At 47.4% G+C, this 13,275-nt stretch overlaps 1 protein-coding gene across 1 annotated transcript; it reads right to left on the bottom strand.

Annotated features, from left to right (window-relative positions):
- Window positions 1–318: 318 nt before the first annotated feature.
- On the bottom strand, window positions 319–9,173 carry STC1 (stanniocalcin 1). The gene is made up of 4 exons (XM_014943134.1): window positions 8,975–9,173; window positions 6,507–6,649; window positions 5,436–5,647; window positions 319–2,142 (listed from the first exon to the last, which is right to left on the bottom strand). The coding sequence occupies exons 1-4, from the start codon at window positions 9,090–9,092 to the stop codon at window positions 1,872–1,874; spliced, it is 744 nt and encodes a 247-aa protein (XP_014798620.1). The 5' UTR covers window positions 9,093–9,173; the 3' UTR covers window positions 319–1,871.
- Between the last annotated feature and the right edge of the window lie 4,102 nt (window positions 9,174–13,275).

Here is a 13,275-nt window from a genome sequence, read left to right as displayed (position 1 = left end):
TTTTTTTTTTTTTTTTCTCTTTTTCCCCCGGAAACCTGGGGAGGTCTTTGCATAAAGGGGCTGTGGCTTTTCCCTGTTCATTGTTTTTTAACTTAGGTGTTCAGCATAAGCTGCCAATGTTTCTGTTGGTCATGTTATTCCAGCCCAGTCTCTTTGTTTTTTCCTCTCTCTTATCCAGTTAGCAGTTGTTACCTGGGTTACTAAAAAGCGGGGCCAAGCAACTTCTTTTGCAAAGGTCATGCACATGTGGTCGGTGCCTTTCTGGCCTCTCTTGTGCCGCCGCGGGTCCCACCTGGGGACCGGGGGGGGGAGGGGGGGGGCGGGGGGGGGCCCAGCCACGGTGGCCACCGGCTGCTCCGGTGGGAAGGCAGGAGGGAAGGCAGATCCCAGAGCACGAAGCCCCGCGTCCTCCCAACGGCCAGCACATCCCTTCGCTTCTGAAGCTTAAAGAGAATCCAAAGGATTTTTTTTTTTTTTTTTTTTTTCCTGCCTTTTCCCCCGGAAATCAACTCTCTGAAGGAAGTTTTACCCCGTGGCAGAGCCCAAAGCAGCTTTTTCTCAGCCATCTGATAATTCCCCAAATAGCTCCCCAGCAGCACTCGTGCCTCGGGTATGACTACGGCTCACAGCAGCTCTGGGGAGATAAGACTGGCCAGGCTGAACTCTTCTTTTTTTCCTTTTTTTTTTTTTTCCTCTTTCCCCCCCGCCCCCCTCCATTTTCACTATGAGAAGAGAGGCTTGTTTCTGGCCCTGTAATTTCTGTCCTAAGCATTTTCTCTCTTTCATTAGAAAAAAGGCCACAGAGTAGAATGTGAACTCTTGAATACGACAGAGATACTGTTTCCAGGAAGAAAAAAAGAAATAGCTAACTTACAAAACTAAGTTTATGCAATAAAGTTATTATATTCTGCTCCTTTTAAGCAGACTCTCGTGGAATTTATGTACAGTACATGACAGATTTTAAAACTATTTATACCACAGTTAGAGCAAGACCTTTAATACTCTAGTCTTAAGACAGGGTTTGTTTTTGTTAGATTTCTTTTAAAGCTTTAGACAGTTAAATACAGTACATAGATGTTAGCTTTTAAATACAATGCAAGATTATGTAACCTTCTGAGCTTCAACCATCGACTGGCACCTCTTTTAATCATTTCCGTAGTACAAAATGTTCCTTTCCTGATTCGGTGTGTGTCGGGGAGGGGGGGTTAGGGGGGGTTGGTGGGTAGTTTTAACTCATTTTGCACTGTGGTGCCAGGTCATGGGGGACTAGACTCACCCACAGCGGAGTGAGTTGGGTAAATCAAGGGGTTAAGGGAGCTGCGTTGGAAGGATTGGGACTGTATGACACTAAGAGACCAGGAATATGACATTCATATTCGTCCATGGCCAGCACAGATTCATAACACGAATTCCATTGACATCTTTAGGATGTGCAATAGTTATTAGTGCATCTATCGTCGCCTCCCAGCTCAACACAAGAGAGAATAAAGCCACTCTCCCTGGTGCCAAATCTTCAGACCTCCATGGTGTTAGCGCTACAGTACGTTTCGAGTTTGGTGTCTGAAGGCCTGACTACTGTAGGGTTATATTTAAGACTAAGGTTGTTGGGGGTGTATTTTTGTGGGGAAGAAAAGAGATGGAGACGTTTTGACGGCGGGAAAGCGGAGACACTGAACACGGACCCATGCAAAAGTTTCGTCGGAGAGGAATAGAAAATATTCATGAACTAAAACCTAAAACCAGTTCCTAGTCGTTATTAAAACTAGCTACAGTACACTTGGGGTTGGGTGCATTACTCTTCTAGAAGAGAGACGTCAGCTTTGGTAGTGCTCAGCATCCCTTACACACCCGTGGCGGTTCCCCCCGCGGCGTCACGCGCTTTCGGCGGAGCTGCGCTTCGCGTGGGTCGGGACGGACCCCTCACCTCGGAGGTTCCTGAAGTAGAGTTTTAGCTTCTGGGGCTCGCTGATGCGTCTCCTGGAGAAGTCAGCACGGGGGTGGCCTTGGGCGCAGTGGTCTGTCTGCAGCAGGTGGAAGAGGCTCGCCATGTTGGGGCCGATCTTCTCCATCAAGCTGTCCTTGATGGTGCTGACGGTCTCTTCGTCGCACTCCAATAAGCTTCTCACCAGCTTGTTGTAATACCTGCACAAGAGTAATACCGGTCGTTATGCCAAGGCATCCACCAGCAAGATGAAGAAACAAGGCAAGAGCTCATCTCAACTGCTACAAGTGATAAAACTATGAGAAGCAGAATTTTTAAGTCGTTCAGGGTGTGTTTGAAATTGATTTTTGACAACGCACAATGTACATATTCTCGCTGCAGCCCTGGAAATGTTGTGCCCATGACATAGACAAGGAACACAACCAGAAGCAGAATTTTTAAGTCGTTCAGGGTGTTTGAAATTGATTTTTGACAGCGCACAACGTACATATTCTCGCTGCAGCCCTGGAGATGCTGTGCCCATGACATACACAAGGAACACAACTCATCAAACTTCTAATTTAGTCCTCCTAAATGAGTGGTGGCTCTAGCTTTTGGAGGCACAACTGATTTTGGTGTTACCCCCATGGATTGGGAAGAAGGTAAGAGTGAGGAACCACGATGATCTAGTAATTGGCTTAAGAGTGTGTTTTACCCTCTGCTGAACAACCTGAGTTTCTAGAGCTTTAGGAAAAAAAATAATTGCATGTTTCTAATGGACAGATACTGCCCATCACCCAACAGGACAACAGGCTAAACAGACCCATGGTCTGAGCCAGTACGACCCTTCAAATGAACGCATCCATCCCTGCAGCTCCATTCCCTGTCATCCCTCTCCCTTCCCCTTCTGCAGGGGACCAGGAGAGGGAGAAACAAGCTTAGCCCAAGCCAGAGCTTGGCAGATCCGTGTCTTCCCTGGGGACAGATCTTTAGGACAGGCCATCAGTTGTCACTCCCAACAAGCCCAGCGTGAACTGAATGACAAGTGGGGATTGTCCTGTAGCCTCTCTGCCTCCTCCACAGCCTGCTGCTGCCTTTTCCCCTCCCGGCAGCCCCGCGAACGCGTTCCTTGCTCGAGGAGGGAGCCAGGAAATTGTGCTGATCTGTTTCCCCAGCGCTGCTTGAGCCCAGCAGAGAAGAGAGCTCAAAGGAAGGATCCTCCACGGGGCTACGGCAGAACCAGCACAGCCCCAGGAGTGCTTGGGCAGGGAGAGCAAAGCTGGCCAGTGGGACCCCACCGGTGTCCAAGAGGACACCTTCCCAGGGAGAAAAAGTTGGGAAAAAGAGGAGGAGACCCATATTTGCTGGGCTGCTCCTGCCTGAAAGGACGTCGGGGAACTTATTTTAAGCCTTTAAGGTCACCGTGACATTTTTTCCACGGGAGCAGAGAAGAGAATAACCTGCAGGTGGAGGAGGGGAAGGAAGAGGGAAATGAGAGTTCGCATTCAAACTCCTTTCCCAACTCTCAGCGTTGGCCTTTAGAGCCGCCAGCGGAGGTCAGGTGAGGTTAAAGTTTCTGCTGCATCTGAAGTACAAAAGGACCAGGCTTTGGCAATGGCAGAGCACAACCCCACAGTGTCAATATTAGGGTCTGAAGCGTGGACGGCAGCTGATGATGAACACAGCTGTGTGAGCCACGCACCCAGCACAATCCAAGCCCTGCTCCACCAGGATGGGAGGAACTGATCCTGCCTCCCTTCCTCTGCTCTTACACCTCCTTCACACAGACACAGCCTGGGGGGTTTCCAGAGCCAGGGCTGCAATCAAACAGCTCGCCAGTGCCTTTTCGCTAGCCAGACTGCAAGCAAAGGCAACAAGGCTTTCCTCTGCTCCTGCCATGAGATTAAATCACAGGAAGATGCTATGACCTTTAACTACTTCCTCTCGGCGTCCCCGGCCAAGTGGCACATTCTTATTCTGTGGCTATGTTGGGACAGGGGCTGGGAAAGCAGGATGCTTTAGGAGACCTCAATGTAAACTATTAGCTGGGAAATCCTGCTGCTTTTGTTACTCAACATGTCATAATATCCTTTGGCTTCGGCAGGGCTTGGCGGCTGTGGGGGAGGAGTTCCCCCCCCCCCGCCTCGGGAGACGGCGGCTCCGCTTCAGGCTCAGTCCTCTGGAGAGGAACATCCCCAACACGTAGGACGTCGCCGCTGCCATCACCGCATCCTCCCTCGCTCAAGTGTCCACACGTCCCTCCTTCACCCCCACAGCCCCACCAAGGGCTGGTCGATTCTACAACCCATCAAGTTAACCCAAACTGCTCTTTCAGCTGGTAAAACACTGATGCCGCAGCCCTGACGGCTCCTCATCCCAGCCCTTGGAGGAACACTCAAGCAAACCTCTTCCAAATTTGCTTGGGGGAAGAGGGGAAAGACACACAAGTATAATTTTCTGGATATAATATCTACAATAGAGTTTTCCGTAATAAATTTACGCCAGTCAGAGATGCAATGTCTATCCATCAGTTGCATCCCTGTCCTAGGGTAGGTCTGGAGGTTTGAGATGCTTCTAGATCAAGTCCAACAGCCACCCCAGAGGAGCCGTGGCGCTCTCTGCAGCCAGCCAACATGTTAAACTGCAGCTTGGTCTGTTTGCGCTCAAATTCTAGAGCATATTTACTCAAACTGTTCAAAAAGATCCCTTTTATCCCAATCACAAGACTCAGCACTGATTGTTCCAGGATTTAGAGGAAGAAATCCCTGCCCTTGCAGCGTGACTGCGCAGACTGCAGTAGCTCCCTGAAGCTTCTCTCTGTCCCTTGTCCTTGGAGGATGGGGACAGGCCAGTTCTGCCCTCAGACAAAGGTGCCAGAGAGCAGCGTGACGGGCCCATTTCTGCAGGTTATTGGGAAGGAAAAGGGGTGAAAACCCAAAATGAGACCATTAAGAGCACCAGACTATCCCTAGAAATATGAACTACAGGATTGTGGCAGAATAAGGTTTAGAGAGGAGCTTGCTCGCTGGTTCCCTTTAAGCTCTCCTAGTTCTTCATATTTCCATGGTAAGGCCTCGTTTGCTAATTGTCATATAAACCCAACGAAGGGGATGGCAGCAGCCTGAAGAAGTGAATGGAGCTGCAATAGGTTGAGAAACTCTCCAGTGCTCAATATGCCAGAGATTCTACATTAATCAAACTGGTTTGGTATCTAAAAGCTCCGTTCACCATTACGCTGTGTTCAGGCTAAAAGAACTAACATTTAAACAAACTCCAGGCTTTGAAGTAATGTACGTCTAGTTAATTTTATGATTCTCCCCTGGAGATGTCTATTTACCAAAAGGAGAAGCAGAAGGATGCTGGTAACACGTTAACAGGGATTTGGAAAGGCAGAGAGAGTTACTCAGGCTACGCTACGTTAGGACTTGCAAGAAGTCAGTCAACTTGGTTCCTCTGTCCCCATCTTTCACATTTCTGATTTTGATGCATTTCAGCTGAGGAAAGCTCCACATACCGGTTTGAGAACTGATTTGGGAGCTGGACGACCTCCGTGATGGCTTCGGGATTGCGTTTGGCGATGCCACACATGTCCAGCTTGCTGTAGCACTCCTCTTGCACCTCGGAGATCATTCTTTGGAAGGTGGAGCACCTCCGGATGGCAAGGAACACCTTGGACGTAACCCCGTTTGCGATGCACTTCAAGCTTTCCTTCACAAAAGCTTTTCCCTGGAAACAGAAGCAAAACCTTAAACTGCATCAGATTTCACAGAAAGGGATGGGTTCATAGTTTGGGGAGAAGAGCAAGCTCCAGTTCCCCAATGATTTGGGCAATGGAGGTCTTTGTGTGAATAGACCTGGGAGTGCCAGCACCAGAGATGGGCCAACTCTGCCCATGGGGAGGGGGCTGGACCACTCGCTGCTGCTTCCCCAGGACCTCAAGATGCTTTAAGAGCTTTTAAGTTTGTCCTTGGGAGGCAGAGCTCGGGGAAGGGGGGGGCGTGCATCATTTTGGGAAGAAAGTAGGAAGGAAAAGGACCCTTGGCAGAGCCACAGTCCTCTGATATTATCCTATTTATTCTGCCCTGAGCGACTGCAGCTCCGGAGAGGCTGATCTGGCCGTGCATTCCCAGGCCAGGAGACTTCCAATTCAAATCCCAGCCCTGTGCCAGGTCACACAGTCAGAAGACTTACTTTGTTAGAAGAACGTTTATATTTCCTCCTGAAGAGGAAACTCAGCTCTCCGCCCCACGAAACGCGCCTTGCCAAGTCCTCACACATAGCATACAGTATGTGGAAAATGTACTGTAGAAAAGAGCCCTGAAGGATGCATTTGTGGCCAAAAAAACCGAAATCACGGTTCAGAGGAGTAGCTGAGCAGCAGGAAGGGCTGCAAGAAAGGAAGGGTTAAGCCTGCCCAGACCCCATCTCCGTGAGGACACAGAAATTAAGGCGTCCATTCAGCAAAGCGTTTAAGCACGTGCTTTGGTGCCGCAGGACTTGTAAAAGCACTTTATTGAACCGGGGCATGAAAAGGGAGCTCTAAGGGCGAGGTATTCTTCTTGTCCCCTTTCTACTGGTACTGTACCTGAGTGTCAAATTTAGCAGCGCTGTAGAGGAAGGACTTGCAGATGTCGTACATGCCGTCCGTGTCACACGTGGAGTTCTCCAGGCAGGCGAAGGCCCCGCAGCCCACCTGGAGGGCACTGTTCAGGCAGCGAACCACCTCGGCTGTGGAGAGAGAGACACGGCCACAACATTACACACAGCCCTCCCCGACCACGATGCCCAACACCCCAGAGCCCTTCTCCAACGCAACATCAAGTCACGCTCAACCGGAGTCAAGGAGTAGCCTCATCGCTTCTGGGGACTGGAGGGAGAGGTAACGAGGAGAGGCCAAAGGGGGTAATTAACTGAAGTCATGCAACAGATCACCAGCAAATCAAGGAACAGCAACTGCAATTATCGAAACCTTCAATTGGTTGCACACAGATTAACAGAGAGGCAACATCTGATAGTCTCCGGCTGGCTGGAGACGTACAGGTCCATCCCAACCCAATTCTGGCCGCATGAATTTACAGCTTTCTTGAGAGTTCCTCTAAAGGAGGCAGAAGGAACGAGGACGGGCCCATGAAGAGCACCAGGAGGTGAGGTCTCCCCCACAGTCTCAGACCGAAGGGAGGTCAGAGCAGCTCGGCAGCACCTGGCTCCCAACCCTCACTGGAAAATGAGACTGAAGCGATGGCGATGGCCAAAAAGCCGGCGTGAAATTCGCACTTACTGCGAGGAAGCGCCGGTTTTGCCAGCACTGGAGGCACTTGTGCTTCTCTAAAAAGCAGAAAGTCTCTCGAAATAAGATTTCAGTTGAACTACAAAGGACTCGAAAGAGCAGCTTGGTGCTAAATACCCACCTGGTACCCAGCAGTTTGCAAGCAGAGCCAAGAAAGGTCAAGATCCGCAAAGAGAAGGGATATTTGGGCAGAGAAAGTTAAGGAAATTGGGGCTGACCGTGTAGAATTAAAATCGTTGAGGCAGCATTTAGTCTGAACAGGAGGGTATCCATGTCATCCCATCTTTTTTAGAGCAGATACTATGCCTTTTAACAATGAATCAGCAGTATTGCCACATGATTGCCCTGAAATTAGGAGGGATTAACCTTTTTTGGTAAGCTGAACATCTGTCCCCTTATGTGTCTGAGCAAGGCATATTCATTACTTTTGCAGATCATGTTACGAGACATTCTTTAGGAAGAAATGCAAACCCAGTGTCTCCCATCGAGACCCTAGGTGTGGGAAAAGTGAGGGTTTGCATTTAGTGGGAGAGAACACACCTTATTATTAAGAGCCAAGTTGTAGCCCTAAAGACGCATCTATGTAACTGGGATCTTGACCGAAAAGAGAAGGGGAAAAAAATATTTTCAAAAAAAAATCACCCAATTAACCCCTCCTCACTCTCCGCTCTTGCTTACGTGCCTGAAGGGAGAAATATTTGGTAAGATCATCCTCTCCCCAGTTCATAACCTCGCCGTCGCACCAGCCATTCCCATAATTATGTTTCCACAGGTTCAAATTATAACTTTGCTTTCAGCAGACTTAGTATGCATTAAGCTTTTATTGTTTTAGGCACGGTGCAATAGTGAGACCCTATGTTTCTATAGCAACCAAATACAAAAGGAAATTGAGCAAACACCCTAGTATAATGCTGCAGAGCCTTGCAGATCTAAAATAAGACATCTGTTAATGAGCTCCAAATTAGAGACCTAATATCTTTTCAGTATAGTAGAAGACAGATTTTTAATTCCCATTGTTCAAGACAATGTGTCCAACTTATCTAAGCATCTATAGTGCACAAAGTAGAGACATCCAGAGCTGACTTAGCCAGCAATTTTTTTTTTTTTTATCCATTGTAAAAGCAAGTTTGCTAAATGTCACAATTGTATTTTTATGGTACCATCTAAGTGATAGCAATCAGTTTTTGAAAATAAATGCTAGCAGTGGACAGTTTCTAGGTTACAGCATTCTTCAAAGTCGCAGATCTCTCTCCCCCCTCTTTGAATAGACAGATGTTTGGCAGAACAATGGTTCAGTCAAATTTCCACGGATTTTTATCAACTTCCTAAAAAGCAAGGAATTTAACACCGAAGTATGATTGCAACTGGAGAAGAGAGAAAGATACATGCAAGCAGGAGGAGAGGGAATTAAAAAAATAAAAAAAAAAGGAAAAAAAAAAGTACATGGAACTCATTTAGTAGATGGGGGGAGGAGGAGAGAGAAGGGATCGCATCCTGCAAGCAGATCACACACCGGTTCCCTGCCCCAGCTCCTGAAAGGAGAAGATTTTCTTCTCCAGCTACTCACCACCGTCCTCCTCAATCAGACCCTTAATCTTTGTTCCTACCAGTCGTTAAGTTTATAAGCACAAAAAAGAAAAAAAAAAGACCCCAAAGAAAAAAAAAAAAGAAGAAGAAAAAAAAAAGATAAAAACCAGCAGTAGAGATAACTGAAACAGTTTAACACATCAGGGTTCAGGCTCAAAGCCCTCCTCGCTGGGTGTTACCTGAGTTCTGGGCTGCAACCCTGGGTTTCCTGGGGCTCACAGAGTCATTCTGTTCAGCTTCATAGGATGCAGATGCACTGATCACCAGCAGCAGGAGAAAACCAGACTTTAGGAGCATTCTCTGACAAGTTTCCGCTAAGTGTGGTTTTTTTTGGGTGGGTTTTTTTGTTGTTGTTGTTGCTGTTGCTTTTTGGTTGGTTTGATTTTTTTTTTTTTTAGAAAAACCAGCAGTAGAGATAACTGAAACAGTTTAACACATCAGGGTTCAGGCTCAAAGCCCTCCTCGCTGGGTGTTACCTGAGTTCTGGGCTGCAACCCTGGGTTTCCTGGGGCTCACAGAGTCATTCTGTTCAGCTTCATAGGATGCAGATGCACTGATCACCAGCAGCAGGAGAAAACCAGACTTTAGGAGCATTCTCTGACAAGTTTCCGCTAAGTGTGGTTTTTTTTGGGTGGGTTTTTTTGTTGTTGTTGTTGCTGTTGCTTTTTGGTTGGTTTGATTTTTTTTTTTTTTGGTCGGTTATTTTTTTTTCTCTCTTTTTGTTTTTTTTTTTTTTTTTTGGTGTGTGTGTGTGTCTCTTTCTCTCTGTCTCTCTCTCTCTCTCTCTCTTTTTTTTTTTTTCCTCTTCCACTTCGGCTTGAGCAAAGCTGTGGATCTGGAGAGACGCTCCTAGGGAGAGAGAAGGGGAATCTGCCGAGGCTCGGGGACTCTTCGCTGCCGAGATTTCCTTGGACCCTCCGGCTTCTCCTCGCTGGGGGACCGGGAGCAGCTCCCAGGGCTTTTATAGCCGCCCTTATCGGTCCCCCCCGCGGGCTGCCGAGCCAATGGGGAGGCGCTGGGCAGAGCCAATGGCAGACTGGACTCATTCAAGCTTTTTTTTTTTTTTTGGTGTGTGTGTGTGTCTCTGTTACTGGCTGTGGCCTGACCACTGAACTGTTAGTGTTGTTACATTCAGGCCAGGAGACAGACACAGCCACCTGGGGTTGGCTGTAAAACAAGAATTCTCTGTTAACTGCCCTAGTAATCATTGGTGTTGCTGAAAACTCAGGTACGCCTGGATTAGAACAGGGCACAGTGTTGCAAAAATGGCTTTGAAATGGATGGGGAGAGGGAAATGGTAATAAATAGAATCCCATCTGAGAGGTAAACATGTGCCTTGCAGCTGGCTTCTCTTCTCGCAAAAAAAAAAAAAAAAACCAAAAAAAAAACCACCAAACTGCAACTTCACAGGAAGAATATTTTTTTTCCAGCCAATTAAAAGTACCTGCCAAACAACAATAACCAAAAAGTTCAGCTTTGGGAAAGGGAGGGGGGGGGTGTGTGTCTCTCTCTGTGTGTGTGTGTTTGTGTGTCTACTTCCTATGGGTAATTGAGCTCAAGGAAATGACAGGGCAGTCCTAAATCTTCCCCCCCACACACACCCCCCCCCAAAAAAATAATAAAAAAATCACCTGCCCTTTAAGGAAAGATATTTTCCCATCCGTTTTGCAGTTCTCAGAAGGGAAGGGGCGTTTTGGGGGGGTAGGTAGGATGGGGCTGGCAGTGAGCTCTTCTGGGGGGGTCAGAGGGGGGGTTCCCAACCCCAGAGGGAAGGGAAGGGTGGTTTTGGTGGGGTAGGTAGGATGGGGAAGGGAAGGGTGGTTTTGGTGGGGTAGATAGGATGGGGCTGGCAGTGAGCTGTTCTTGGGGGGGGTCAAAGGGGGGGTTCCCAACCCCAGAGGACCTACCTGGGTGCGTGCGGACGGGAGGCATCTCCTCTGGCCTGCCCCAGCACGTGTGTGCAACGCAAAACCCGTGGACAAACACCCTCAGCCTCACGTAGGCACATGCAAATACCCTCCACCGGGGTATTTGCCCAAAAAAGCTCACTCCTCGAGCGCCGCCTCCCCCCCATTTCCCCCTCACCTGCACCACGACGTTAACGAACCCCCCACCTTCATACCTCGGGCTCCACCAAAACCTTGCTCGTACGGCTTCCCCGAGAAGCCCAAGAAACAATTCTTTAGGTGTTTGGTGGTTTTTCTCCCCCCTCAAGTTCAATCCTGTTTTTTCAGATTTCATAACGGGAGGAGGCACCCTAATGCTTGATTTAATCTTCATTTTAATAGGCACATAATGAGGATTAGCACACTAGAGAACTGATTATCCTGTATACCAGAGACAATTTAAGGCTCTGAGTATTTAAGGGATGAAAGTGTAAGCAGCAGTATTAAGCCTTAGAGCTGAAAGGAAATCGGGAAGGTGCACAGAGAGAGATTTATAGATAAAAAGTTACAAGTTCCTGCAGCTTAGAATAAGCCGAAAGATTTAGATATCAGGTATTACTGATCAGAGACGAGATAGCTCCTTTTGGATCTTGAGCATGCTTGATTCTCCCTCAGCTTTTCCCCATGATTTTTTCTGTCCAAGATAAAATCCTCTGCCGTCTGCGGTGCCAGGGAAGGAAACGCAGCTCAAACAGACTCATAGATCCATCCACACACACAGGATCCCTTTGGGTGAACCAATTCTAAAAACCTCATTGAAGTGGAGGCACAAAACCCCCCCCTCATCCCGTGGCGAAACTAATTTAAGTCTATAAGGAAACAATTTAAAGAAAAATCAAAGCAGCCTCTTAGCGAAGCTCCAGAAACAACGCCCACTGTTTTACCCCATTCCTCTCCTTTTTTGGCCCAGATTTGACAGCTCTGAGGGTGACAACGGGACCGTGCTGGTTCCTCACCCCATCCCCAAGCTCAGATTTTTTCCAACAGCCCTGTCTGTGTTGGCATATTCGGTGTCAGCTTCGATTGGAAGGGGAACAGGAGCGAGGTTGCGGCTCCTGCCTTGGGGTCAAAATAACAGCTGGGCCAGATGTTCCAAGAACGAAAAAAAAGCAAAAAAAAAAGCAAAAAAAAAAAAGCACTGAAACAGAAGGGTTTCGGGTTTCGTCTCCGTTCTGTGACGCTGAGCCAATTTCATTAAATGAAATAAATAAATAAATAAATAATAATGATGATAATAAGGAAAAAAAAAGAAGCAGCCCTGCAAAAAAGCGCTGCGGTTTCTCTACTTAATAGGACCCGTCCAGTTTGCAAGTGAGAATAATCCCATCGGGTTTGATTCTGATTAAATCAAAAGCAACTCTGGCAGGGACTTCAATGGGGGGATGAATCACCCTTCTATCTAAGTCCTATTTGGAGTGGAAGCATTGCATTTTCCACAAAATTGAATTTCAAACTCAAAGCCCGATTTCTCCACCCCTTCTCCCCCCCAAGGTGAACATTCCTCCTTGTCTTTTTTAATGTTTCAATCTGAACTGAAGTCGTTTGCAAAACAAAACAGGTTGTCCTGGCCCTCTGAGCACGTATACATCCTGATCCCAGTCCAAGTGCAAGGAAAAATTAGTAGCAAGGAGTTCCTATAGATACTAAAACTCTTCCAGCACGTTTTCTATTCTTTCTTGTATCATTATTCCAAGGCTGATTCACTCCTTTAGGGTCACGTTTGGTATTTGTACCTGCTGCATGTTTTTAAAACAACCAGTTTTAATGACGAAGAGCAATTCCAGGAAATTAACTGTAAAATGAGGTTTGGGTTGGGAATGGGAATGGGCACTGCAAGACTGTGGGATATATTCAATCAGGAGACACTCAAACAGTATAGTATCAGGGAAAACTTCATCCAGGCTCCAGAAAGCCCTTGTGAAGGCTTCACCTTTATTAATGCTTTAAAAAAAGTGGGAAAATGAATTCAGGAGCGGAGGCCCCGTACTGAGCTGCTGTCAGATTGGGCAGGAGACTTGTACGAGCAACTTTCGATGGGAGACGTTTGAGTCCTTTGGTACCAGAGCACATTTGCATTATTTATTTCACTTACTGAAGGGGACAAGAACTGCAAAATCCCCCTGTAACTTCCCTTCTGCACTCAACTTGATGACGGCAGAGGAGCTTGGGCTTCTCTCTTGCACTCAAGCTTTTAAAGGGAAAAAGAAACAACCAGTGCAGGAATCAACAGTGTTCAAAGATCAGTGGTTTGCCCACGTCGGGGTCATGCTTTTAAGACCGTTGCTAGAAGGTTTGGGGACACAAGAAGAATGTCTATTATGGGATAAGTTTTTCCCTAAAAATCTTCTCTCCTCCTGCTCTTGGTCAATGGCTGGCCTAGACGCCTGAGAACTCACCAAAAGAGAAAAAACAACGCCAAAAAATAACATCTCAGAAGAATTTCTATTTACTAAAGGCTCGGTATAACCTGCTGGGAGATTTTTTTTTTCTCCGTCGCTTCCTTTAAACGCTGCCCCGAAGTAGAAGGGTTTGTT

This window comes from Calidris pugnax, unplaced genomic scaffold, assembly GCF_001431845.1.
Source record: "Calidris pugnax isolate Ruff unplaced genomic scaffold, ASM143184v1 scaffold88, whole genome shotgun sequence".
NCBI lineage: Eukaryota > Metazoa > Chordata > Aves > Charadriiformes > Scolopacidae > Calidris > Calidris pugnax.
The sequence above is the reverse complement of the archived record's forward strand: the minus strand, read 5'-3'. Positions and strand labels throughout refer to the sequence as shown.

Coding starts and splice junctions, on each gene's coding strand:
- STC1 (XM_014943134.1), bottom strand. CDS start 9,092: ATGCTCCTAAAGTCTGGTTTTCTCCTGCTGCTGGTGATCAGTGCATCT. Junction 6,650..8,974: donor GGTTGCAGCCCAGAACTCAG/GTAACACCCAGC, acceptor CTCTCTCCACAG/CCGAGGTGGTTCGCTGCCTG. Junction 5,648..6,506: donor CTGCTAAATTTGACACTCAG/GTACAGTACCAG, acceptor TTCTGTTTCCAG/GGAAAAGCTTTTGTGAAGGA.